The 20,707-nt window shown below is 41.1% G+C and overlaps 3 protein-coding genes across 3 annotated transcripts; 1 reads left to right on the top strand and 2 right to left on the bottom strand.

Moving 5' to 3' along the window:
* Positions 1–4,433: 4,433 nt before the first annotated feature.
* Positions 4,434–6,586, top strand: msx1a (muscle segment homeobox 1a). The gene is made up of 2 exons (XM_049733112.1): positions 4,434–5,040; positions 5,653–6,586. The coding sequence occupies exons 1-2, from the start codon at positions 4,599–4,601 to the stop codon at positions 6,069–6,071; spliced, it is 861 nt and encodes a 286-aa protein (XP_049589069.1). The 5' UTR covers positions 4,434–4,598; the 3' UTR covers positions 6,072–6,586.
* A 3,364-nt stretch (positions 6,587–9,950) lies between these two features.
* cytl1 (cytokine like 1) lies at positions 9,951–12,844 on the bottom strand. Its single transcript, XM_049733111.2, has 4 exons — positions 12,559–12,844; positions 12,442–12,486; positions 11,630–11,776; positions 9,951–11,543 (listed from the first exon to the last, which is right to left on the bottom strand). The coding sequence occupies exons 1-4, from the start codon at positions 12,703–12,705 to the stop codon at positions 11,442–11,444; spliced, it is 441 nt and encodes a 146-aa protein (XP_049589068.1). The 5' UTR covers positions 12,706–12,844; the 3' UTR covers positions 9,951–11,441.
* A 679-nt stretch (positions 12,845–13,523) lies between these two features.
* LOC125977007 (limbin) lies at positions 13,524–20,600 on the bottom strand. The gene is made up of 23 exons (XM_049733107.2): positions 20,133–20,600; positions 19,964–20,033; positions 19,645–19,820; positions 19,506–19,562; positions 19,246–19,432; positions 19,060–19,160; positions 18,919–18,984; positions 18,705–18,839; positions 18,391–18,530; positions 17,979–18,303; positions 17,656–17,895; positions 17,390–17,565; positions 17,133–17,292; positions 16,757–16,933; positions 16,371–16,663; positions 16,033–16,207; positions 15,672–15,800; positions 15,338–15,568; positions 15,036–15,259; positions 14,884–14,971; positions 14,633–14,808; positions 14,292–14,375; positions 13,524–14,106 (listed from the first exon to the last, which is right to left on the bottom strand). The coding sequence occupies exons 1-23, from the start codon at positions 20,331–20,333 to the stop codon at positions 13,707–13,709; spliced, it is 4,011 nt and encodes a 1,336-aa protein (XP_049589064.1). The 5' UTR covers positions 20,334–20,600; the 3' UTR covers positions 13,524–13,706.
* Between the last annotated feature and the right edge of the window lie 107 nt (positions 20,601–20,707).

Below are 20,707 nucleotides of genomic sequence, written 5' to 3'. Positions count from 1 at the left end.
CAAATTGTTTGTAATCCAACTATGGCTATAAATAATCTGAATACAACAGAAAGAGTTCCAAGAAGTAAACTAAAGTTTGTTTTCCAAGTTCAAAGATCCTAAATTCCAAACGATACAAGCTTGAAGCTGTAACAAACTAAATCACTACTGTCTTCCTTTGCCAAACTGAGGCTGACTACTGTGAGGGAGCAGCCATCTTTACCTGCTCAGGTGCCTGATCAGGTGACTGACCAGGTGACTAAAGGTTGTGCCAAAATAAAAGTCCATGGCCCAATTTTAACACACACACACACATTTATATATATATATATATATATATATATATATATATATATATATATATATATATATATATATATATATATATATATATATATATACATATATATATATATATATATATATATATATATATATATATATATATATATATATATATATATATATATATATATATATATATATATATATAATTGTATATAATATAATATATATATAAACCGTACAAATCAATAGTACATCAGGTGTATTTAAAAAAACAAACTAGAAGAAAAAAAAGAAGAAGGAGAGCTAGCTCCTCATCATTTCTGACTTTGCTTAATGTTTAAAGGATTAGACAGCCGGAGTCAGTTGAGGGTCACTGACAGAGTGCTGCTCTGGGCAGGAGGAGGACAGTGGTGGGCTCCCGATGGGAGCTGTAAGAAGCCCCCTTTGGATAAACTTGGGCTGTAGACATTGTGAGATTAACATGGAGCCAGCACTGCTGTGGAGATCCCAAAGACTTGGATGTGAAGCAGCCCGCCATCCTCACAGTAACTTCCCACATGCACGGTCTCACTTTTTTCAAAGACGAGGGGGGAGTCAAAAGTGATGGGTTTAAAGTTTGAAAGAAAGACGGTTCTTGTACATGGTGTCACTGGAAGGGCAAGGCAAAGGTTTCTACGGTGATATTTTTAATAGCTTCACCTCACACTGGTGCAGAATTTTAATCATCTTTTCTAACCGATGACAAATACCACAAAGTCAATGTTCAATAATAAAATTTATAATAATAATAATAATAATAATAATAATAATAATAATAATAATAATAATAATAATAATAATAATAATAATTTGTAGTAGTAGTAGTAATCATTTCTCTCATAGTGAAATAGCATTATTATTATATTTGTGAGAAATTGGTCTGTTACTAAAAACAATTAAGATGGCAGATAGCTTTTGAAATAGTGTCTCATCTAATATGAAATTAATTTGATATTATTATTATTATTATTATTATATTTGTTTATTGCTGTATATTTGTTTCGATATTGTTATTAGTGCATCATTAATTTGCTCTCTTAATTGCCTCTGGTTCACTAAAATGATGTGTGACCAAAATGATTGCTTGTTACGCGCTTATTAAGCATTTCATTCAAGACTTCATTTAATTTCTAATCAACAAGCCCACTCGGGCAAATGATGATTTTATCGACATAAATCATCAGGCCAGCCAATCGACTTGGAAGGAAGGTCTGTATATCTCATATTGTCCGAGCCAGTGATGAGCAAATGATTTTACTGTGCTTATTGTTTAATGGTGCGAACAAATGGAAAGACGATGACTCAATTTCACAGCAAATAAGGCGTTACATTCACGATGGAAATCTTGTAAAAGGTACCTTTTTATCGAAGCTTAACAGAGGAATGCCCCAAAAACCTCTCACGCGATGGTATTTTTAATGTATTATTTAATACAGTCGTCTAGAGGTCAGGATATGATAGTGTGCGCGCCCATGCGCGTGCGTGGGTTCTTGCACAGAAGTTTTTTTTATGCATTAACATTGTATTTTCCGACCTTTGACAATAATATTAATATTAGTGGTGGGCTAATAATTCGAATAGAATTCATCAATTAATTATCGTCACTCATATCGCAAAAACTGCCTTTTTGTATTTTAATCGTATTTTAACCAAGAAGCACTTGCTTTATAAGTGAAAATTTTCTCGGTGCCATATAGCAAGCACATAGGTATATTTTATAACAGTTTCACTTAAAAGGAATTTTTAAATAATACACTTCGACTTAAAATAATGTCAGTGAATCAATGCCGCTGATAATGACGTGCTCGTGCGACCAGTCTGCCGAAAAAAGACAACGGCATTTTAAATATTATTATTATTATTATTATTATTATTATTATTATTATTATTATTATTATTATTATTATTATTATTATTATTTTGTCTTAGACATGTGCTACAGTGAGGGGAATATATATGCGCTGCGGTATGAGATGTAATTAATGCATAGTTCTGGAGCGCAGATCATAAAACTGCATGCGACAAGGGGCCAAGTCATTGTGTGCGAAGGACAGCCTTTTCGCTTGTACCAAGTGCAAACATTTAGCCTGCGGATGCCCTTTGGGGACCAGGCTGCCTCTTTCTAGTGCACACCGACAGTGGGTGCATGAAAAGGCTTAAGACAACTTGGAGGGGAAGCAACAATGGGCCTTTGTGTGGAGCCCTGCCTCTTGACTGGGAATCAAAGCTAGTTTATAAGTCAAATAAAAGCCCGATGAGCCTTACAGTTTTCTACCTCATGTGATGCCCCAGGGATTCAACTAAAACGCTGCTATTGTAATGCCTCTCTGAATGCAAAATCGGGTATCTTAAAAGACTGCTCTTTGTGTTGCTATATTGTCATCAAAAGTTGTTTCCAACCTCCCACCCAACACTTCAGAAAAAAATGCTATATTGATCATCAATACAATTAAATTCATCCTCTTATTTTCTATTCCTCCAAGTCATCACGTTAATGCATTCTCCCGTTTGTTTTCATACGCACGCTCCTTCAGCTTTCACACGGCCGTGGGATCCCACGGACTTCAAAAGGCTGCTTCACGACCCACGTTAGGGGGTTTTAATAAGCGTCTCCACACATGCAGCCTGCTATATATTTACCTGCATGCAAACAGGAAATCACCAACAAAAACCAAAGCACTGGAGATTTTTATGCACGTCGCATCATTTTTACGCCGCATTTTGTTGCCTCTCCGTGTCAGAATGAAGAGACAGTTACGGACATTAATTAGGTACTCCCCAGAAGACTGCGCAACCATCACTTGGTGCGCAACCATCGCGCACATGGCGCGTACACGCATCGTAGATATATTGCATTATATAATAAGTTATAATAATGTCAGTGTCTCTTGTGTCCCAGAACCCCGACGCCTCTTTGGAAGCGGAGCAAGGAGAGTCTTTTCTTCCTTCACTCTAGGGTTGACACTACTGTGGCGCGTATTTGAATAGACTCAAATGGCGTGCGATCGGCTGAGAAAAGGCTAATTTTTCAGCCTGAATGGCTCAGTGTCCCTGGGCGTGAGGTGAAGGAAGAGGAGGAGGGGGAGAAGGAGGAGGAGGAGGAGAAAAGGAGGATGGAGATCAGGAGGAGGAGGCTGCTGCTCTCTCTATTCGACTTGAACGCGTCTCGCTGAGTCGAAGGCTTTGATCAGGCCTGCTGGCGCCTAAAACCAGCATAACTTGTCTGCCCATTAAGGTGACTGACAAATCAAAACAGATTGTTTAGGCTTGGCAATTAGCGAGCACGCAGACGCTTTCCTACAGCCACTGCAAGGACCAAAGCAAATATTTCCAAACTTGTTTTTTTTTAAATTTAATTAGTAATAATCGGCCAACAAAAGAGCACAAATTTATTTTAGTGTGCCCATGAGCTCATTATGTCATTATGTGTTATATATTAAATCTCCCCCTTGTCTTTTGCACTCCCCATCATTTTTAATGGATGTATAGTCAAAGGGAAAGAATCTCAGTGATCCCTCCCTCAAGGCCAATAATTAGCACTAAACGACTGCAAAGGCCTGTGTGCTGCAATCTGATTATAGAGCCCTGCAGCTATCAATAAACAGCATGCTGCAAGGGGCTGGGGCCATTAAAACCGGGGGACAGGAAGCTCTTCTATAGGGCAACAGTCGACAACAGTCACTCAGCACTGAGTCACCGCATGTGTCGCAACGCGTGTCACCATATCATAAATTTTGTCAAACACAGACATACCTTATTGATTGCAAGAAAATTATACATATTACGTGTATTGCACACGATAAAGTCACGATGTTCCATAATTGCTATAATTATAAAATTGATCAAATGCTCACATTATGGTTAAATCACTTCTGTAATTGTTTTTAATAGTTCCAAGTCAATTTGTGGAACAGAATAACAAAAAATAACTTTTTGATCGCAGGTAGGCATCAGCAAGGCTTGCGAGTAACAAAAAGATATTCATGGCCCATTAACGGTTTGTCGTGTTTATTTGAAGTTGCTTCGTGGGGGGAAAAGCATTGTTAATTTTCCCCATTGGACTTTTTTCGTCCAGCCCATGTAGTCGGTGATTGGTTGCCTCCCACTCCACGCCTTGTCTTATAGCTCCGCTCTGCACTCAGCTCGCATAAACATGAGGATGTCGACACCTTGACGCACCAATTTCTTCCTTTTCTTTTTTTAAGAAAAAAAAAAGTCACTTAGTTGTTTTTATTCTCTAGTGTTTACCACGAGAGTCACCACCACAGCTCCGCGGCGTCAGTCGGACCTGTATGGCCCCATCGTCGGTGTCGATGTCAGTTTTGGCCGCCGCCACGGGTTTGAAAAGTGAAGCTCTCCCCCAACGCTCGGCGCTCGTCACGAGAGGCGACATGCAGACCAGCCTGAGCCCTGCAGAGGACGCCGGGAAGCCCAAAGTGGCCATCCTGCCCTTCAGCGTCGAGGCTCTGATGGCTGATCGCAAGCCGAGCAGAGACTTATCTTCCCCTGATGGCCCATCCGTGGCCGGGACGTCCCAGTCTCTGGGGAAGGGACTTCGGATGGGTCCGTTCGGAGGTCTGGATACTCCCGTGCCTGCTATCGCGATGGGTTCCTCTTTTTCAGTGGGCGAACTCATGAACATGCAGGAGGACGTGTTGATTAAACCCGAGAGTCCAGATAGCCAAGAGAGAACTTCTTGGATCCAGAGTCCTCGTTTTTCTCCCACACCTCCGCGTAAGTCCGCTTTGTTGTTTCCGGGTCTCGATGCGCTATTACGCACGGTGTACTCATAAAATGACCAGTCTGGGCTCTTTGCATGGACCATCGTATCCACGTTGAATTCTATTCGGACTATTTTGTTAATGCAAATGTACCGAGACTTCCCTACGGTGTGGATTTTTGCGTGATTTGTAATTTTCAGTATCAATAAATAGCTCTACTGTTTACATCCAACGGTACTTTTTGCCTCCATTGTTGCCACTTTTGGCCAGTTGTAACCCATAAAACATTTTGTTGACATCCTTGTTAATGGGTTAAATCGTACAATTTGGGTAAAACATCTTTCAATCTAGAATCAACAAATTAATTTATGTGTAGTGTGAATAAACTGGAATTTGACGGGAAGTAGATTGGTGTAATATTCCAATGACAAGAATTTATAGTAAAAATCTCGTTTGCAATGAAAAAACATCAGCAATAATAATAGTAATAATAACAACAATAATAATAACAATAATAATAATAATAATAATAATAATAATCTCTGTAGTCAAAAAGGCCATGCATGAACAAGCTGAAAGTGTCTAGCAAGATTAAAACCTGCTTGCTTCTTTTTGTTTTTTTCAGGGAGGCTGAGTCCCCCGGCATGTCCTCTGAGGAAACACAAGACCAACAGAAAACCTCGGACACCTTTCACAACATCCCAGCTATTGGCCTTGGAGAGAAAGTTCCGTCAGAAGCAATACCTGTCCATCGCCGAGCGTGCCGAGTTCTCCAGTTCCCTTAGCTTGACAGAGACCCAGGTCAAGATCTGGTTTCAGAACCGGAGAGCCAAAGCCAAGAGATTGCAAGAAGCAGAACTGGAGAAACTGAAAATGGCAGCCAAGCCCATGTTGCCTCCTGCTTTTGGGATTTCCTTCCCGTTAAGTGCGCACGTCCCGGGGTCCTACGCGGGCTCGCACGCCTTCCAGAGGCACTCGCTGCCGGTGTCCCCCGTGGGACTTTACGCCGCCCACGTCGGATACAGCATGTACCACCTAGCCTGATGATGGACAGATGATGGACACCTTTTTTTAAAATCATGCTCATGGGGTAAGACTCCTCTTTGAAGGAGTTCCCCCCCCCCCGCAGTGTCTTCTTTCGAGGACCTGATGTCTGATCTCACCAGTAAGTCCTCCCAAAAGATATCTAATCTTGTGCTCATAGTGATGCATCAGATTTATTCTTATTTTTCAGAACCATTAAAACAGGACATACAAGTATGGACACATAATGCAATTATGCAGCAGGATTGTTGGGCTGCTGCAATACTTTTGTTAAAGCATTTTTGGATTCACATTAATTATCCAACTGGACCGGATAACAGTGTCAATGTTTTTTGTAAATATGAAAAACAACGGCATTTAAAGAAAAAAAAAAACAGCACTAGTGTCTGTTGTTGCAATGATTCCCTTCGCAAGGGATCCGTGTACTGTAAAATAATGTATATTTGGAAAAATATCCTCATTTATATGATGAATATATTTGTGACATAACTTAATAAATTGTTTATTCTTTTTCATTTCACTTGTCTTAATTGACATTATGTAATAACTGGCAAGCAAGAAGAAAAGAATGACGTTGGCAATATTCTTTTACATTTATGCATGCAAGTTCTTGCACTACCCCCCCCCCCCCCCCTTTTTTTTTTTTTTACTTTCTCTACTTATGCTCAAGCAATGTCAACTTGTCACATGTTATTTGCAGGAATGTATTGCTACAGCTGTTGCCCATTGCTTTGAGACGACTAACCTAGATTGTGATGGCGCCAGCAGAGTTTAGGGGTGGGGATCATGTGGTGGATGGAGGTGGAGGATTGGGGTGGGGGGGTGCACGTTGACGAACCCACTTCAAAACACACTGATAAATATTGGGACTTTAACTAGCCCTCGTGTGTCATTAGCGTGGCTTAAAGGGGTGTAAAACGAGCCAAATGACAGGCCATTAAGGTGTAGCACATGAGTGTTAGGCACATTCCTCATGGAGCACCTGAAAAGAAACCTCTGACCGAATCATCCAAAAAGATTGTTGCAAATTACAGAGCGTGTAGTCGCAGTAAAAAAAGAAAAAAAATCTTTTCTCTCTTTTTCTCCGCGTGAGCCAGAAAGGGTTAAAAAGGAGTAAAATAATTGCTTGTAACGAGCGCGGGCGGATGGAGGCCCGGCCCGGCTCCAGAGCGGCTGTAGCTGCAGGCAAGGCGGAACTTTTATCATTCCTAAAATGTCAGCGGAGGACTGGGACACTCTGCTGCGGGGATTTCCTCCTCCGCGCGATGACAATATGCTGCCCTGAAAGTAGGCTCATGCAACAGGAAGTTTGTTTTTTTCTTCATGAGCAGCTCCAGCAATCGTTATTTTTAACACGTTGCGTGAAATCTGCTTGTAGCCAGTTAAAAAAAAAAAAAAAGTCACTTTTTGATTGTGAGTGAATCACACGGATGAACGCGTCATGTGAAAAGCGGAGAGACGTGACTGGGATGCGCCTATTCTGCAAAATGCTTTTGTCTCTTAAGATCTTTTGGCCCCCGGCAAAATCTCCACCACCGATGATGATCAGCGGGCTGCTGTTTGGTGCAATTGCTCATTAGATACCATTTAGCATTCCTCGTGATCTACTGGTGGTTTGGAAATCATTCATGTCTAAAAGGCATGCCTGAAAAGCTCTTATATGTGTTATTTGATGAGTCATGTGAAAAAATTTGGACATACTTAATATTGGTTGAAAGTAAGTATAAAGTATACACATACTATATCATTTAGTATTACTTAATATTTATAATATTCTATGTTTTTTACTATTGCCCTGAAAATGATAAGCAAAATCAGTTTACTATACAGAACATTATTGCAATGCCGTTTTGTTTCGAACAGTCTCGCAGGTCAACGTATTTTAAACCACTTCAGCGGTTACTCTAAAATACAGTAATACTAATACTTGTATACTGTTAGCTTTATTGTTATATGCCCGATCAGTTAGAAAGAGGCAGCATATTTTACACATAAGCTTTATTTCCTCCATTTGTATTCCTTCATATGTATATTCTATAATTGCAAGATCTATGGAAGGTAAATACCAATGTTAAAAAAACAAACTAAGCACTTTTATAAACTACTGTAGTTCTTTCAGCCGAGTTGAGTTGCAGGTTGCAAATTTGACATTTATAGTTTCTAAATCAAATAAACACACACAGACACACACACACACGACCGTTGTTTTGCATTTTGGCGTCAAATGACACGGCTGCAGTTTTCTGTCCTGCATTTCGTTATGGAATCTTTCACCTGACACATATGGACTGTATTTTACTACATTTCATTGAAAGGATGATGTTGAATTATTACGCAGAAAAGGTCAACTAACAGGCTGTTTCGATTTGTCTTTCACAATGTCAGCTCATAAAAAAAATCATATTTCATCTCGACATCTTAAATGATTATAAATACCCCGAATTAAATCATTGAGGTATGTTTTCAGATTGCTCTTTACTGGCAGGCCTGCACTTGAGTCCTGTGATGTCAAAACAAAGCTACTATTAGTAATGGAGTAGCTATCTTATAAATCAATGTTCAGACATCTGCTAATAAAGACATCAGCACAAATGATGCACATTTCTGAAATATCTTCTAAAAAGCACAGCACAAAAGAAAAGCAGCTGTTCCTAACTTTCGTTGACAACAGCAATATATCAAGTTATAATGCAGCAGTCCAAGCAAACTAATTATTTTTAAAATGTATTCACTGTTTTGTGTATATAATTACGAGATGAATGTTTTCAATAACTAATATTTGCTCTTGTTTTTTTTCAATGGTTTCCCATCAGCATTACAACTCCAAATGATGAGAACGTCTATTGCACATAGTGTCTCTACAATATAATTTATTTTAAGTGGAAATTTTATATCACCATTTCTCTTTTGATTTCTGCTGTATGTTTATTTATTTACAAACAACATTTCCTCACTGGAGGAATGAGGGAGGCTGTTAAACGTCCCCCCACTACTTTTTTAAGTGCAGTGGCCGACAGTGTCCACAAGAGAGCAGTAAAATACTGAAGCGTGAGCAAAACTGACCAATTAGTACATAAATTTCAAAACCTAAATGGGAGTCAGAACACACCACCCTTTAAAGTTTTTCCCAATAACTCTAAATACTTTTGAGATGCTCTAGTAGGCTTTTCTTGACATTGGTCATTCTATCAGAAGCTTGAAGGAATTTCTTCAAACACTGATTGAAATTTCAAATGGCACATTGTACTTTTAAAATGATGGCCAAAGACATAAACTATAGTTTAGTTGAACCATAACAAATTTTCACGTGACTGAAAAAACAAACAATGAGTTGCTTATTGTGATAATGGTGGAAAAAGTTTTAAAATGATCTTGGTCCCATTTTTATAGCACAAAAAGTTGCCATTTGAACAGGGGTGTGTAGACTTTTTACAGCCATTGTACTTTTCCCAACCGACGCCATAGTTACAGCCATCACCACTGTGAGAATGTTTAAAGACTGACAGAATTCCAAGTTGATAATAAGACTTACAGTCTTAATTTCTCATGATCTGCCCTCAACTGAGTAATTACCCACCACATAAGACGAAGAATGGAGCTTTATTTTGTTTATTAGTGTGGCATTTTTTAAGCATCTTTATGGTCGACAGGAGGCATGACTTCAGTCCACTCTGGGTAAAAGTATAGACCTGGCATGTGTGGCCACATTGACTGTGTAACATAATTAAAACTAGAGTGCCGCGTTTTCCAAACATCTATTTTAATCTATTTTCTTATGTCGACTAATGAGGCAACACGTCTTTTTAAGATGTAATAAAAAGGGCTTAATGTGATGGAAAATTGCCCGAAAGGCCTATAAAGCAGAAGTGAATCACAAAGTGCATCAGTGATGCTTTAATGTAAATAGCTTTTTGATCTGTACTTTACAAGCTCATTTATTTCAACAAAGCAGAGAATGATTACTGTGACCCCCCCAAGGCAAAGTTTTTAGATTTTATGATCCAGCGTTTAACATTTTTGGTGCAGGGTCACAGAACATTAAATTGGGAAATTATCTGGACACCCGCTGACTGAATGTTTTATCCTCGTTTTGCCTTAATGATACAAAACAATGTGAATTCTGCAGCCCTGTAATGATGATGATCAATAAGCACAGCAATTACGTTTTATCGTTGCATTTATTTTCAAACAAGCCTCATGCTGCTCACTAACATTTTGGTGTTGGCAGGGTTCCTTTAATGGAGGAGTTTCCCAGCTTCATGTGGTTAAGAGGCACATTTGAAACCGATTCTGCATTATGAGCAACCATCATACTTGCTTTAACAGTAACTTGACTTCAACTCAAGGTTATACAGTATATCAAATATTAACAGAAATAAGCGAAAAATATTCTAAAAAGTGAGGTAATTCGTTTTATTTAAACATATTAGTAATAGGAATCAAATTGAGGCTATATTTATTGTGGCAGATTAGTTCAATAAAGATAACAATATAAAATGTTAATAAAAAACGTTTATAATAAACGTCTCATTTTTTTATGTTTTTACTATTGTTTAAAATTGTTCATGAAGATGTGAAACTAAATTGCAGTTACGTGATTTGCAACCTGCATTCAAACTGTTGACAAATGCTGACAGGCAACGCTACCTTGTGGCAACTAGCAGTATTGTAGCTTTTCAAAACCAAACTAATATTGAGTAGGTAAGTAATCAACCACGCTATCATGGTCATACTAAAAAAAATATTCAGTTATTTTTGGAGAGAGGTGTATAATCAAAACAAGGGCAAAAGAAAAATAGACGAGCTGCACTATAATGTAATGTAATATGACTTATTAGGCGATATTTGAATAAGCACAATTAAGTCTTGGCTTGTGGCAGTTTTGTGTTGTATGAGAGCGAAAATTGGATCATAGAATTCCTTACATAGCATTTTCTAGCAGTGGATTCAACTTTACAAATATCTCCAAAATGTTGTACATAGTGCTCCTTCAAGTTGTGTTTAGTCAGAGCAAGGGTTATGGCAACACAGCCAATTTCGCTTAATGACACACAACACTTTGATCAGCAGCGCTAAGTCAACACAGGCAAAGGCGCACTCACAAGCATCTCTTACTGGTTTATTATTTTAAGGTTTGTCTCGGCACGGTTGGCATTCAGCAAATTTCCTGTGGAAAGTTCTGCCGTTTTTTTTTTTTTTTTTGCAGGAATGCAATGATGCATATCCACTAAACACGAGCACGCACGAGTCAGCACAGTGTGCCGCGCTGCTTTCGACTGAATACACCGCAAGGTGTGGCGTTTATGTACATAATGCTATTTACTTTAGGATGCTTATTGCTGCTTTCGGGCGGCTACTTCCTCGTGTTGCTTATCTCTCCTCCTGCAAAAGCTGAAGTCTGTCCTCCGCAAAGTGAGGCCTACTGTGTCCAGTGTCAATGGCCTCGCAGTCGTCTGTGAAAAACACCAAGTCCTGCCAAAAGTAACAAAGACGCAAGGTCACGGTCTGACCTGTAAAAAGTGTGTCGGAGTCCGTGCAGAGGTTTGAGATGCTCTCACCCGATAGCAAATTCTTGTGACAATGGTGTACAAATTCTGGATTTTTGTTTTCAGCAGCACCATCCTGGGTCGCTCTCTGCAGTACTGGCTGGGATGATTCAGAAGCACGTAGAGGAAGTCACGGAGTTTGGTTGTGATGCAGGCATTCTACAACGATAACGTCAGCGCCGTTAGGCTGCTGTTGAGGCATGCTCACTTGGCCTCACTTCTGAACACATTCATGACCACCAAAATATATTTCTTCTCCTTTGTTAGTCACGTGACACACCTTCAGTGGAACACAACATTAAAAGGATCTCATGACTGTTTTCCAATGACTGTACATATTAGAACAAGCCCAGACTTTTGTTTTGGGCTAATTAAAATCTCTCAATATGATTGTGATGCTAATCTGGCATCAGTGTAAGCATTATTAGTTCTGCCGCTCTTTTTCTCAAGTAGAGTTGGACAGGTCAAGCAAGGCGACCTAGGCAAAATACTTTCAACTTGGAGGAACATACCTTGGGTCAAAAGTTTCCAAAAGGTCATTTTCATGCTTTTGCTAAAACTTGCAAACAGACAAAGAATTATTGATTCCACTAGTTTCTTCCAAATTACCCCTTTCTTGCCATACAGAGTTTTTGGGGTAAATTGTTCTGCTCATATTATCTTAGTTAAAGTCACTGTTTTGGAATATAATCGTCGGTGACGTCACAATAATGGCTAAATACAATAACCACATCACAAAGTTGGCAACACTGATTCTGTTATTTTAGTCTGGCTTGCCCCAGGTTATGTTTGAAACCTTATTTAAATGCATTTATAGAACTTACATGAACATCAAGGAAGATGGTTGGTAGCGCCGCAGCACACCCTTTCTGCAGGCAAAACAACAGAATGATGAGAAACTCAAAAGAAGCTGACAATGCAACACAGTTAGGCGCGCTTACCGTGCGATGATAAGTGTGGATCTTATCCAGCAGCGTCATAATTTCTTTGCTCAGACTCAGCGACCTGGAGTAACAAGTCGGAGGCGCGCATTCAGACAGACACACAAAGCCGAGGAAACAGAACACGGCTGCCGAGCCGACTCTCATGCTTGCGATGGTTCCGCTCGCTCGCTGGGTGATTCGAATATGTGCGCAACGCTTGTGCGCTCAGCAGCAAAAACCCCGGTTGCAAAGCGGAGGGCGACTTGCTGCACTTTAAATTGAAGGGTCGAGGTTGAAAAAAAAAGAAAAAGATGTGGAGGATGACGTGGGTGCATAACAACGGTGAGGAGAAAAATATTTCAGTGTTTTGGAGAGCACACATTTGAAGTGGTCCAACTTGGAGCGCCAGTAAACACAATTACGACACAGGGAATGTAATAATGCATAATTTGTGTTTTAAGAGTGTGGAGAATTTAGTCAGGATTTGCAGACAGGCAGGCACCTTGTGTAAGTTTCACACCCAAACCACAAAACCTCAAACGCCAAATCGGCAAATGTTATACTGGAGCGTTTGGTACCTGCCTGTCGTATGGCTCTTTGTAATTTGTTCTTTTAACAAAAGATCTGTTTGTAAGGAGTGAGAAAGGATAATCACAATGTTTGAGGATGTGTTACCCATCTGATGTTAATCAATGTTTTTTTTTCCCAACATGTCAGAAATAGGGATGCATACCGTGGATCGGTACTTTTTGGTACCGGTACCAAATGCTCAGTATTGACATCGCTAAAATCCTAAAGATATGCATCCCTAGTTAGAAATGATTAAAATCTTGTTTTTCCATTATGCTTCTTCAAATGTCAGGATTGTGACTGATACCGTTTCTTCAGTAATAAGATGTTTCATTACAATTTCATTTGTGCTGAATATATCATCATCCATCTAAAATGAATAATGGAAGGTTTTGAGAGAGTGGCCAACATAATTTTCAATACAAAATTATTTTATAAAATTGCCAATGTCACATAGTTATTTACACTGTTTATGAAATTGTTTTAAGAAACATTCTAAACGTATCCTTTAAAGCAGCAAAGTTAGTGAAACAAATTTAATTCAGTGCCCAAATCTTTGGCCAAGACTGCTTATTATAATATCTATTCTATGAATGTCAAGTTTGTGGTGTTGGAGCCACACAGCCTTTCTTCAAATTGAGGAAGTTCCTTTTTCTCTTTCTCTTGGTAGAGTTGATACTAATGTGGGATTGAGGTGGATCCCGAAAGACAAACAGCCTTTCCCCGTTGGCCTGGCAGATCACTTCCACATTGGCAGAGGTTGGAATCATGTCTTCTTCTTCTTCTACTGAGTTATGCAGCGTTTCACTCCCTTTCTCCATGTTGCTTTGGTTGGGAGCCTCGTGTTGCTGCAGGGTGTTTTCATTTACAGCTGATTTATACTCGGGTAACTTTTCCTCCGCAAAGCTCTCCTTCCCTTTTTCCACAAGCAGCAAACGAGAGCTGGGAAGAAGTCTTTCCATCAAATGTTGCCTCTTTTCCTGGAGTCCGTGAGATCTAACATACAAAGGAGTCGCTGTTTGAAAGTCTGTCGGAGAACATGTGCTTACCTCACCCATACGCGCCTCTGACGACATACATATTTCCTCTTCTAAAAGGATCATGTATGTGGCGTTCATGGCCACCGAGCTGATCGCTGCCCCTGATATTGGGACGTCTTAATCTGGCAGCTGCTTACTCACCTTTCCTTTTCCACACGCGGCATGTTCAGCATACTTCTGTGCACAAGGTCGTCCTTCAGTTTGACAGGAAGACGCAGATTAGGCCTGGTCAGAGAGGCATTAATGTCAGTAATGCGCTGTACTGGAAAAAGCGGACATTCTAAACAACTTTGGAATAGGATAGCGCAAAAAAAAAAAGTACTGTACACTATGTACTGGTAGTTGCTCATGAGGTACACTCTTGTACTTGTTCAGAAATGGCATTTTTGGAGATAGACTAAAAAGTTATATTCCCTCTTTACATGTAAAGCAGTCCAATTTCAGACTAGTTGAATAAAAATGTTTCTTATCCAAATGCTTACCCAGAATGTTCCTGCTCCGTAGACGAGGAACCAAGATGCTGCTTAGGACAGACGGCATCAGTGATGGAAAGAAGTTCACTCTCAGGCATCGTGGGGACCAGGAGACGCAGAAGCTCAAGGAGAACCTCAACCGGCATCCGACATTGTTTTACCAGTTCTGATGCGAAAAGCAGCTCCTGAAACACGGAAGTGACGACAAAGGATAACAAAGAGGTACACACACAGGAAAACTGCTTGAAAAGTGTTTGAACCTGGTCACAGTTGGAATAAAGTCTCTTGAGCGCCATTTTTTCTCTGAGATCTTCCATAGTCTGATTGCCAGCAGTCATCTTGTCCAACCTAAAACATGACTTTTAATAAGTAAAAAAAAAAAAAATTTGTCCCAGGGTCACGACAGACCTACCTAGCCGTCAACGCTGTGCTGACTTGATGACACTTATTGAGCGCGCCCTGGAGGATGGATGACATTCGGCTTTCCAGTTCCAGGCCAAACAGCTCCTCCTGCCTACGGGCTTGCTCTTTCGCATCAGTGTCCTCTGTGTGCGTTTGGGTTGACCAATGAACTGTTTCCAGCTGGTCCAGCTCTCCGTTCTCTTCCTGGAGCTGACGTTCTGCTTCTTCAAGGCCCTGTTGGTTAACCAACTACAATTTAGGGGTGAAAGCGACACAATCCCACAATTCTAGTTGACATCCAATCCCTCTTACCAGGCAGTGCCTCTTTATACTTTGGGCCATTTCTTGTCTCGCCAGATTCTTCTTGGTCTCTCGAAGGTGATGACTTAGCAGGCCGTGAAGGCTGTACAGTGCTCGGGACGTCTCCAAGACTTTGGCCCTCCTGTCAGCCTTTTGGTAGTGCACGGCGGCCATTTGCATTGCCAGACTGTCGGCCTGAGAACGCAAGTAGTCTTCCCTCTCCTTCCTCATCTCCTCTTCTACCTGCATTTACAGTTCAGCAAGCATCACCTCAAATGACCTCATGATGGTTTTATACGAGATATCAAATTGAAGAACTGCACGTTACCCTTCCCTTGTTTCTTACCTTACTTATAACCCCGTGATCCATCTCCCTAGCCGTCTCCTCTAACAGTTGGATCTGGTCTTGAAGTTTTTTCTGGAAGTGAACCAGATCGGATGTAGCTTGTGCTTTCCCGCTGAAATGTGACTTTATCTGTGATAAAATAACAAAATGTGCACGATGAAGTTTAGAAAGGAATCCAGGCCTGCTGTCCCGGTGTGATTAGAAATGAAAACACTCTGTGTGCACTTTTGCTCAGCAGGCTCATAATTGAGTCTGATCACAGCGAGGGGGCAACATTGAAAAGAAAAAAGAAAAATTCTCAGCCACTGGGCTTGAGCAGCAAATCACAAAAACAAGTTTACGGTGCTTATGATGTGTTCACCATTTGTTGCCCACTGTCCTCCCTCCAAGTTGCGAGGCAGTTGTGGACTTTTGTTCTGGACACGGCGTGGGGCAGCATGAGGCATCGGTCCATCACAGAGAGACATTTCTGGAATTCAAGTTTCATTGCCAGGCGCTCATCGCCAGAGAGAGTCAGTTGGGACGAGCACAAACATCTGACAAGGACACATACGAAGACAATCAGGAGACTGGATTTACAATACACTGTGCCACAATTTATTTACAATTCAGGTAAATAAATGACTTGAACTTTGGCAGCTGGACTTGTGGAGTAGATCCATCTGCCCCGATGCCATATGACAACTTTATTCGACTAACCTGAAGAAATCTCTGCAATGAGCCCTGAGCTCCTTCTGCTCTTGCAACTCCCTCTCCATGGCTCTGTTCAGGCTCTCCCTGGTGGTGCTAAGCGTGTGTAAGGCTGCTTTGCCTTCCTGGTGTAGCATCTCTTGGCCCTGCAGGAGCGCACTCCCTCCTTGGCCTGCTTCTGGGTCGACTTGCAGCAGTGAGCTCTGCACGCTTGGCGGCAGGATTGTGAGCAGGGCCTGCATTGTGGAAGGCTGAATGGCTTTGACTTCTGCCATGGAACTCTGGATTACACGCATGGTCACCTTGACGACAGACAGGGGGAGCCAAACAATGCATGGACTGAATGCCCCCTATGTGTGCTTTCTTAAAAAAAGTGTGTGTAGTATTATTTGTACCTTCCGAATATCAGCTGCCGCCTCCTCGTCTAAATTATTGATGAGCTCAGCAAGCTCCAAGCTACAAGTTGTCAGTAGCTCCTGCCAACACTGCAGATGATGGGCTACTTTGATGCTTCCATCTTGATTCTTAGACAGGCCAGACAAGTCCTTCTGTCTCTGCATGTGGACCCTGAGCTGAAGAATGGAGGACATGCTATTTGAGCCACATTATAAGTTGTAGGAAATTTGCATAATTTCATCAGTATATTTTTCAGTATCAAATAAAACGAACCTATATAAACTTTGGAAAGACAGATTTTTCTTTTTGAGCTCTTTTCACCTTAGAGTACAGTATAGAGTTAAATGACAGACAAATGAACCAAACGCTCCAAACCATGTCAGAAATGAGCTCCCTCCGCTTCTTGATGAGACCACAGCGCATGGCTCTCCTCTCTTGGCTCAAAGCGTCATCTAGTCTCTGCCTCACCATTACAAGATCCTTCTGGGCTTTCTCCTGCAGCTGAGTCAGCTTTTCAGCAGACGCCGTGCTCCCTCTGGTGGAAAATATTCAATATTATGCATTAGCTAGGCACAATCACAATGCAATGCAATTCTGAGTCTTAACAGATGGTAATGTTGTAATAGCCCAACCTTCTGATGTGTGTGAACATGCTGTCCAAATTGCTGGAGGTGCTGGCGAAGGTGTCTGAAATGAGACTATTCAGGCTGTGCAGGCTGTGTAGCAAGAATTTCCTCTGTGCATGACGTTCAGCTAGCACATAACGCCAGTTGGCAAGGATCACATCCAGAGTTTCCTCCAGAAGATCCTGGACACAGATAGAACATGTACTTGCAAAAGATGAAGACGGACTGGCATAAATGTGACCACAAAGTGACCACAGCCGCTGGTTGCTGACCTGACACTCAAAGTAACTGTGATGAAGACTACTGGCAGCGGTCTTGTCCAACTCGCCCATCTTTGTGGCTTCATCCAGTTCCTCAGAGAAGATCTTATGAAGCTCCACGCGACGCCATTCGATGATCTCCCTCTGGACCTTTGCCGAGGCTTCTTCGTGGCGGACCAACAACGTGCGCTGCAGGTGAGCCTGGCTCAGTTTGTGCAGCTTCTCCAGCAGGACACTACATTGGAGGAGCTCCTAGTGGAGTCAACATTAAAATGAATTGAACCAAATTGAACTGAAAGCAACTATCTGCAGACGACAGCATCCATCATCTCAACCTGTTGTTCGGCATGTTGACACAGCAGCTCAGCTTGGGCCTTCTCTGCAGCTTCCCTTCGATGCTCTGCTTCCATCTCCTCACGGGTCTCCAGGTTACACTTGCCTGCAAGCGCAGCCATGCGAGCGCCTCGTTCCTCCTTCAGCCGACCTTCCATACCCAGCAGCTGGCCATGAAGCACACTGAGAAGCCGCTGCTGAGCTTGGAGGCTGACCTGGCCGCGATGCCGCAGGCCTCCCAAGAGGACAGACAGAACATCCTTGTAGATCTGAATCCGAGTGGCCTCCAAGTTGTTGGTGGCGTGCAGCAGTGTGGACATTTCTAGGCTATCACGAGTGACATGTAGAGAAAATGACAGTCAAGTCAATTGTTATTTTAAAAAGTGAATACATATAAATGCTTTATTCCCTTACTTCTCCAGCGCCTGATTCATGTTCTGCGGTTCCTCTAGCACCATGATGTCAACAATCTTATCTTCAAAGGTTGCCTCATCTTTAACAGTCTCTGTTATGTTGCAGTCTGCATACTCTGGGTCTGGGTCACTTCTGTTTTTCTGAGCAACAAAAATACGACAAAAAATATTTTCTTCTTTGGCATAAATTATTTTTAATGCAACTGTACAGTGATGACTGGTTGTCATAGTTGTAAAATTTATTTAACTCTAATTTTTTGTTTCATTCATACAAACATTCTACTCATTTTATGAGCACGGTATGTATGTAGTTACCCTTTGCTGAAGAAGATTTAGTCTGGTTCTTGGACCAATCGTGTGAACGGCTAAAAAGCCCAGCAACAGCAGCACCAACGCAACGAAGAACCCAGCAACAAATCCAGCAAAGTGCACACCATGGTTTGGATAAATCTAAAACAAAACAAAATAAATGTGCATATAAGAAATAAATGCAGCAACTTCTGCTTATTTACCATGCAGCACTACTTACCCTGTCTGTGGAATTAACACGCAGTGTCAGATTAGCGGTCAAGGGACCAAACATGCTGACATCGTTCTGTGGGAAAAATAACAAGAAAGCATTTTATTGCTGTTTGGCAATATTGCAACAAAAAGGGAAACTTGAAGCTACCTGTGATAAGTTAGAGAACGTGAGAAAAGCTGGAAGGTCCAGAACTCCACTCTTATGACTTCTTATTTGTGCAGTATAGTTGAGAATCGTTTGGGATCCAGCTGAAAAGTTTAAATAAACTTCAATACGGCTGTACGAATAAAATACTTTATTTATTTATAGTTATGAACCAACAGTCAGGCATACCAGATAAAGCATCAATGGTAAACACTTGGTATCCTCTCTCCACAACCCTGCCTTCAGTTTTTAGGGGTACTATCCCAAATATGGAGTCCCGGATGGCCACCTGAGAGAGGTTAGTGCCACCCACTGGGCTCAGGTTGTGAATCAGCAGGAAGAATGTCAACTGTGGCGGGTCCACTTCAGCCAGCACCTTTGGGTGTGGTCACATGGGTTGATGGTCACTTCCAAAAGCAGATTAGGATAAATACATGTAAACAATATACCTGTGCACACTTGTGAAACTTGACTTTAAAAGCTGCTGGTGGCGTCAAACTCTGAAACTGCAGAAATCCAAATGATAGAGTTATGTATAGTGTTTTGTTTCGAATGGGCAGTAATAGACTAAATATTCTAGTGCATCACCTGAGGAAGAGTGTGACCAGGATCGTATCTGGTGAGTGAGCTTCTGCGATCTCGAGGTTGTAAAATGGCTTTCATGCGAATCAAGGGTTTGTAGAGGGAATGTGCCCATGGTTCAGGAGAAGCAGATGAAGAAACAGCTCTCTCAGCTGAATATGGAGGATGGAAATCCATTTGACCTATGATGTCACAGTGCAGGAACATTTTGCTTAACATTAAAATGCTTGACCAATTAAATGTAAGCGTAATAGTCTTTTTTTTACAATTTAAAACAATTGCCATGTTCGTATTTTTTATATTCAGTGAACATTTGTTTACATACTGTGTGTATGCAGCTGCAGTCCTGTTGGGTTCCCTCCAAAGTCTTTGGTTTCGAGGTAGCTGGAATTGCTCTGCAACATGCAAAACACACAAAGTAAATGCATTAGACTCAAGTAAAATAGGTGCTCTTAAGACACAAATAGTCAAATATTCGCTAACGGGCTACTCACTGCATATTCGTTGCACGAATTTCTTGTCGGCAGTTCGCAGGACCAGCACGTATCATGACTTGATCCGTTGCATGGAAGTTCATTGCCTGGTGTCTCACTTTGGATGGCGATGGGACACCAATTTGACGATGGATTCGTCGGAGAAAAACACGACACTTGGAGGTTGACTAAAACAGACCATATTGTCACATTTTCCGCCATCAAATGTACCGCAAGTTTTTGTTTTGACTGTCACTCGGGAAAGCCGTTCGCCAATGATCGCGTCGGCTCTGCTGCAGAAATACAATCGGAAAACTCCATATTTTTGTAAATGGGTCAAACAAAATAGTTAATGAATAGAATAAAACTGTCAGTCAACGTCCACTCTTCTGCGATTCCGTGCACATCTGCTCCGTTTTGCAAATCACTGCTCACCCAAAAAGTTCCGAAAGTTTAGACGTGAAGGAGAGGCTTTTAAAAAGTTGATTTCAGCATCTACATCTTGTCGTGCTTTCAAATTAAAACAGCATAGTCCGAAATAGTGCGCTAATTAAAACTAAATGGAGTAGATGCAAGCCCACATCCAAAAATAAGCG

The sequence above is a fragment of the Syngnathus scovelli genome, chromosome 11, assembly GCF_024217435.2.
Source record: "Syngnathus scovelli strain Florida chromosome 11, RoL_Ssco_1.2, whole genome shotgun sequence".
Lineage (NCBI taxonomy): Eukaryota > Metazoa > Chordata > Actinopteri > Syngnathiformes > Syngnathidae > Syngnathus > Syngnathus scovelli.
The sequence above is the reverse complement of the archived record's forward strand: the minus strand, read 5'-3'. Positions and strand labels throughout refer to the sequence as shown.